At 32.7% G+C, this 7,462-nt stretch overlaps 1 protein-coding gene across 2 annotated transcripts; it reads right to left on the bottom strand.

Annotated features, from left to right (window-relative positions):
- Positions 1–1,190: 1,190 nt before the first annotated feature.
- LOC111383400 (uncharacterized protein At4g06598-like) lies at positions 1,191–4,117 on the bottom strand. Of its 2 annotated transcripts, none has more exons than XM_023007509.1 (2): positions 3,908–4,117; positions 1,191–2,095 (listed from the first exon to the last, which is right to left on the bottom strand). In XM_023007509.1, exon 2 carries the CDS (start codon positions 2,070–2,072, stop codon positions 1,302–1,304), a length of 771 nt encoding a protein of 256 aa, XP_022863277.1. In that variant the 5' UTR covers positions 2,073–2,095; positions 3,908–4,117; the 3' UTR covers positions 1,191–1,301. The 2 variants fall into 2 exon arrangements, with proteins under 2 accessions (XP_022863277.1, XP_022863278.1); XM_023007510.1 differs by having other exon boundaries at positions 1,191–2,091.
- Between the last annotated feature and the right edge of the window lie 3,345 nt (positions 4,118–7,462).

Genomic DNA, 7,462 nt, shown 5'->3' with positions numbered 1-7,462 from the left:
CCAATTATTTACTGAAGTTCATAATTTACAATCAAAATGATCAAGAAAATTGAGTGAAACATAATAAGCAGACAAAAAAACAGAACCAAGTTCTTGCGACATGATGTGGAATTTTTATTGTGAAAGTTAAATTATACAAGATCAGTTCATTTGAATAAAAAAGGAGAAAAATTATCATTGAAAGTATAAAGATTCTATATGACCGTCCATGCATTACAACAATATATCTATACCCTATATATTTATACTGGTGCTTCTCATTTATGATTCATATTTCAATTTGCTTAAGTAGCGCTTTCAAAATGTAAAAAGCACATATCACCACAATAAGACAAATATTGTGGATAGTGAGATTATAATTCATGGATTATGAGAAACACGTGCTTTTTTAATGGGGCACATACCACCACAGTAAGACAAATATTGTGGATAGTGAGAGATTCTAACTCATAGATAATGAGAAACACAAGCTTTTTTAATGGGGCAGGGTGGGAATGCAAATATCATCTTTAGGGCCCACAGGCTAAGCTAAAATAAAAAATAATTAAATACAATTATAAAACTGGTTAATTTTTCAGATTAATATTACTTGGAGGGTTTAAACTGAAGTTGTACAAAAATCATTTCAACTATAAGCAGACGAACAAGGCTTTGAAGAATAAGTCTTTGGAGCATTGTGACAGTAATTCAAATTCACAAATTGGTTTGTCACTGATTCTATATAAAAAAATGAGGATAGAATGGGTTTCAAATGTGGCTTGATTTGTGTACCATGTCATATAAAATCTAATTGTCTAAAAACATGTGCTAAGCTTAAAATAATGCATTTAAGTTAAATCTAAGCCATATTCAGCATAAATTCACGGTGTCAAGCATAATGGTTCGTGGAGAGCAGATTGATATAAAGCTAGGCTTAACCCACAACTAACGCAATTTATATAAAATGCCTGCACACGACTTTGTATCATTCATGTGAATTACCTCAAATTGATGGTATGGATCTTAATAAACAAGGACTCAAACAGTAAGATTAATCCACAAATTTAAGTGTCTCCCCAAATCCAAAACAAGCAGGTGACAAATGATAAAACAGCAGACAGCTACACCTCCCTTTGGGAAGAATTTATGTACTGTTTAATTTATAAATGGATAGAAATGAGTAGTAAATAAGGAGATAGTACTAGTGAGTCCATTGAAATGTGTGGTTGAAAATGAAATTTGATCATGTATAAATGTTTATAAATTTTGCCAAACGTAGGCCACGTATCAATGAACGTTAAAAAGCCAATTGCTGTAACTTGTCAGGTAAAGTGGCAAGTTGAGTTAACATACTGCTTGGCCTGTTTGGTGTCTGTTTGTGACACAGATGGTTTGGTAAGGTCAGAGTATGGTTTGGCATGGTCGGAGTCCTTTTTCTCAGAAGAACCTCTTGGATCATAAGGATCAGATTCAAGTGGATCTTGCTTTTCAGTTGAAGATGAATTCTTGTCAGCTTCTGGGGAATTACTTGATGATACTGCATTTTGAACTATGGCATTATCCTTAGGAGCAGGACTGCCATGAGATGATGCAACTGGATTCACAGGTGCATCCCATGTCCTATTCTTGGTTTTGCTTGAAGAGTTTGCCTCTGTGTAGAAAGAACCATGTCTTATATCTCTGTAAAGATCAAAGTCTTGAGATCCCCATGAAGGCACTGAAGTCAGATTTTTGAACTTGTTATCGTCTTTAGCTACGCCATTCATGTATCCAACATTTGCCGTGTCAATATATGCAAAGGAATCACTTGATGAGCGTCGATGACCTCCTCTATGCACAGGTGTTTCAGGCTCATTGAGGAGTTCATCAAGCCAAGACGGCTGCTCTTCTATCAAAAAACTTTCAGAGGAAGCACGTTGATGTTGTGCATTACCATTTCTAGGCGCTGGGAGACCTTTCTGGGCAATTGCTGAAGTAGGGAGGTATTCAACGTACGATGGGGATATGCTAGGGAATGGACATTTAGGAGGCAGTAAAGAATTTTTTCCGACATGCATAATATTTCTGATGCTAGATGATCTGGAATTTTCCATAGCTGAAGATAACCAGTTCCTGTCTAGAATAATAAAGATAATATCTAATGAGGAAAATATTTGTGAAAGTAATTGATGGATGAGCAAAACTTGATCTCGTGAAATTCATTGCTTACAGGCTTTGCTAAAATTCATAATGGGGGAGTGCATGGAAACTATTTCAACTTAAAAAATCTCACGTTTATCTAACATGTACTGACTGACAGATTGAAGAAAACAAATGAACCCAATAAGACATCAAGATATCAGGTTACTATAAAAAGTGAGGATAGCAAAGAAACCAAAATTCTAATCTAAGCATAAATCATCCGACAAATATTTTTCCAACGCCATTCGAAGATGCATAACCATGCTTACATATTTTTGTTCAACACGTAACATAGGAAGAGAATGGCAATCCACATAAATAGAAGAAGACCTAGCGATTTTCCAGACAGAGAGTTAATAGAATATATTACAATCATGTAACATGCAGCAAGTATTGTGTCATCCACAATCACATGTTTCAATTTGACACCACACCCTAAAACACATGCTTATGAAGTGGAGATGAAAACTAAACAGATCTTGTGGATAAAAGATAGAACTAATGCAGCCAGAATGAAAATTTGAAAAGGTGAAGAATTCAGTTTAACACATCTAAAATTGACAAAATGTTCCCACAGTGGGAAATTGGCCTCTAAATAGTAACAAAAGTTATCAGGCTAGCAATTAAAGAGGGAGAGCAGAGGATCTTGCTCACTGGGAACAACCCCATCATATTCAGAGACAACCTTGTCAAACCCATCTGCCTAGCACCATTTATACATCACGTTGCTTGTCCTGTACTTAATTTAAGTATGATTAATTGCCCAAAAGTCACATAATAAGAGATGGGAAATCCTATCTATGACACTTATTTTTGCAAAGCCAAGGTGATTATTTGCTTTGAAATAGAAAGAAGCTAGACTGGCCATCCATAACCAAACTAACTTGAATGATCATGGAAATGTCAAAGGCTAGCAAGAGTAATCCATGCATTGAGACCATTCAACCTAATCAGTGCCAGTGGTATTACCAAAATGAATGAAAATAAAATGAAGCCCCAATTATCACTATCTATTGCTCAAAACAAGATCATCCTTAAAGTGGCAATTGTAAGAGTTAACATCCAAGCATCAATGCACAAATTCCACATGAGAAACGGATCATGTTCATGGATTGCTTTCAACCTAAGAGTTAACATCCAAGCATCAATGCACAAGTTCCACACGTGAAACCGTTCATGTTCATGGATTTCTTTCAGTCACCAGTAAAACTGAAAAATGCGTTGGCAGAGCAGTGAATTCCTCAAAATACATTTTGTGATTTTCCTTCAAATGAAAACCAAGTTAACTGAAGTTGAAAACTTATGAACACATAATCTCATTCGTAACACCTACCCCAAATTAAAGAACACAATTTACTCATAGGCATTAGAACAAGTTGCTCCTCTATTTATGAAACTCAAATCTTTTACACAAAAATTCTACAGAATCTCACAAATATTTCCAGATAAACAATTTTGTAAGATTAATCCGTGTCAATCCGCAATAAGAAAAATAAACATTATTTCCTTCTCTAATATCATACTTCCTTAAATTAACTCGGATTTAATTTCCCATCTACTATTCCTTCGTCACCCTGTCCACAACATCTCACAAATAAATATAACAGTTTCATCCTACCCACATTTCCTCATCGCCCAACAAAATTACACTGAAATTAAACAAAAAAAAGTAAAAACTAACAAACAATATTAGACATATTTATATCACATACTGTAGAAAGATTTACATGATCAAATAATAACTTGCCTTGATTATAAATAATTAATAAAGATCTCGGCGATTTGATTCAGAACAAACCCTGAAATATGTAAAGAATCTGTAACTTAGTAAGCTCTGTTTTAGGGTTTCTCCTTCTCCACCTCCTCCTCCTCCTCCTATCTACCTGGATAGTTGAACTCTTGCGGTGAAAAGTGTGGCAATTCCTTGGAATGAGCTTTTGACAGCTCAAAATGTGTTGTGTTTTATTTTTTTTTTATTATTGCATTTGGTGAGTATTTTACAATTTCAACCCAATATTTGTGATAAAACCCAAAGCAATCTTGTTTTCTTTCTAATTGGTCCTCAACACCAAAAACAAAAAGTTCCACATTCATAAGAGTTGAGAACTAGTGAATTAGATGAATTGTGAGTATCCATTATAACATGTTTGTTTAGACTAATTAAAGAGAGTTAATCGTTTCAGTGATCACTGAATTTATATCTATTTCTTCGATAACTTATTGAAATTTAAAATGTAGAGTTTTGGTCATCAAACCTTAGAAAATGTTGTACATTATTGATTGATATAACTTCCGTCTCAAACTTTTAACGGAATTGATGAAGTGACTGACAAAATGCACATTTGGCGCTATGTCACACTATACTTTGAAATAGTCAAATTTGGCCATTAAACTTTAAAAATTGTCTTCCATTGCTCACTATAAGTTTGGATTTAATTAAACCTCCGTTTATCTCCCTTCAAAACAAAATTATTTAATTTTCATATTCATTTTAACCACACATTTATACAATAAAATATTATATATGTAAACTAAAAAAAAATTCAACTTTTTACTACACATTCTACTTTCTTTTACAATATGTCGATAGAAATGTAAGTTTGATCAACTTAAATAATAATTCAAGATTTTCCAAAACATTCACTTATATGAGGTACTAAACATGCACCTTCTTCTTTCTTTTACAATAAAACTTAAAGGGTAATCAATATTTAAATATAAATAATTTTATAAATACTTTACAAAAATTCATAGAATTAAAATGCTACCCTAATAAGAAAAGATGTGTTTTTATTTCAATCTTTAGTAAGAACTCAAATTTCTTATTGTTTTCAAAGTGATAGATCATCGTAATCAAGATTTTCTCCTTGAAGATAATATGACTACAGATACTTCACCCACTTTTTAATATATATATTGTTGTATGAATTTTCTTAAGAATTAATTTTTGATGTAAATTTTATAGCTTATATTGTGTTTAACAATTTATTCCTTTTACGCCCTTATTAATTGATCTTGAAACTTGAAGTGTATTTTTATTTATTGCCTTATTTAATAACTCTATTTTATCTATTTTTCATCTGATAAGTAGTTTAATACTTTGTTTTTATAAACTTTTGAATATAAAGAATCAGACTAGACCGAACCAAAACAGATTGGTTCGGTTCCATAGTTAGATATGAAATCAATCGTTTCATTTATAAGATTCCCATTGACACTTGGTTCGGTTCGTTTCCCTTCGAAATCAGATTGAACAGGACCACATCCATTCCTAATTAATTGTAAAGATAATGCAAATTTGTATATATGATAGCAACACTACATTAACTTTTACTATAAAATTTAAATGAAAAGAGTATTCAAACAAATTTAGTGATGAAATTGTTTATCGATAATACGAGATATGAAAATGAGGAGAAGAAAAAAGATTTATATCTACCGTGCTATGTATTTTTCAATTTCAAGTTAATAACATTACTTTTTGTAACAATATTTCCATTTTTACCATAAGCTATTGGCTTAGTATATAGCTCACTTGGCATGAATCATAAACTGCACAAGTTAGGCCAATATTTGATGTGGTAGTGATTAGAAGTTGGGCAAATTTTAGCCCCACAATTTAAGTATGAAAAGAGGAATTTGCAAACAAGAAAATGAGTTTTAATTTTTACTAGTACAAGCATGAGATAGAATAACTCACTCGTGGGTGTACAAGTCGTGCAACCACACGTGATCATATAATCAGAAGGACACGATAAAGACCATTTTAGAAGAGATGATGTTTTGTCAATTTAAAAAAGCACAATTTCTTTTGGGAAGAAAGGTGCAAAATATTATGATAGTGGACCTTCGTTTTTAATTTGGTACAATAAGAAGTTAAAAGATACACCAAGGATTGAAAATTCTTGTTCTATCCCCTCTTCACATTATAGTGATACTCTAACTCAAGCCCCCAGGGCACATCTCCAAGTGGTAAAAGGGGAGAGTGGAGAAATCCAACTTTACTTGAGGCTGCCGCATCAAGGATTCGAATCCTGAAATATGGATTTGGCTTTTGGATAAGTACAAGTGTACAAGCAGCCTTTCACCCTGTATCTTTGGAGGCATAACCTACGATTTACCTCCCTCATGATGCTTCAAAGTAGGGGCGGTGGGAGACCCTCAAGGTTGGGGTTCAGCCTTTTTGATACTCTAACTCAAATTAAATAATAAGATTACATATTAGATTATAACTCAATTAATAGGTTATTAATAGTCTCATCTCAGTCAAGCACAATAAATATTGGTATTTTCATTTGAATTAGTCTACTTGTACATTTCTTGTATACACGTAACATCGCTCTTTTCATTTTGATGTAGGTAGAAGGATAAAAGAGAACAACTACGGGATCACAAATGTGAAATCACGCACGAATTAATGATTGGGTTAATAATTAAAGAACAATCTTCAAAAAAAATTATTAACATTCATAACATTTAAAAAAAATTAAAAGTTTAAAATGTTTAAATAATAAAAGCAATAAACAAAAACCTAATCTAATAAACCTCTAACTATTAGGACGCAATTATTCTTACTCAAATGGAATAATTAAGTAAAGATAATGTGTTATTACTTTGTAACATATCATGAATAAACTATGATGAACACCTCGAGCATGTATTATATATCGTACTTTGATTTGTGAAACGCTCTATATGTTAAAGAAGGTTTATTATATTGTATTGGAGGATTGTGCCCTTGCATGTATGTGATATCGAGAGATTTCCTTGCGATATGAGAGTGGTTGTTAGGATAACGTATTGCATATCCTCGGCCGGGCTTTTATATAATATTAAGTGCGAGTGCAACAATGATAGATATGAGCACATCACCATAAATTTATAGAGTTTAGAGGTTCGAGGGCCGATTGTTAGTCGAGATTACATGTGGCACCATCCACCATAAATTATAAGACATAATAGTCTTCATGTGCAAGCATCGATGGGGGAAGGATCAGTAGAAGCCTAGCATAGACGGATCTCATAGGGATATGGTTCATCGAATAGCAAAAGTATGCCCCTGTTTGACAACCATTATAAAGAGTGTTTTATGGAAAAAGTAAATTTTGAAATAGTGATTTTTTGGAGAATATGTAGTTAGAAAGTAGGAAATAATTTTGAGTTTATGTGCAGAATATTTTATTTTAAAAATGTGATTGAAAATGAGTTTGAGAAAAAACTTGTAAAATAATTGTCAAACCGGGACCAAATCTTCCAAGCTATAGAATGAATAGAGACCCGATTCATTCCGAAGCTTGCTTTT

This window comes from Olea europaea, unplaced genomic scaffold (genome assembly GCF_002742605.1).
Source record: "Olea europaea var. sylvestris unplaced genomic scaffold, O_europaea_v1 scaffold2675, whole genome shotgun sequence".
Classification (NCBI taxonomy): Eukaryota; Viridiplantae; Streptophyta; class Magnoliopsida; order Lamiales; family Oleaceae; genus Olea; species Olea europaea.
This window is presented reverse-complemented; position numbering and strand designations above follow the sequence as displayed.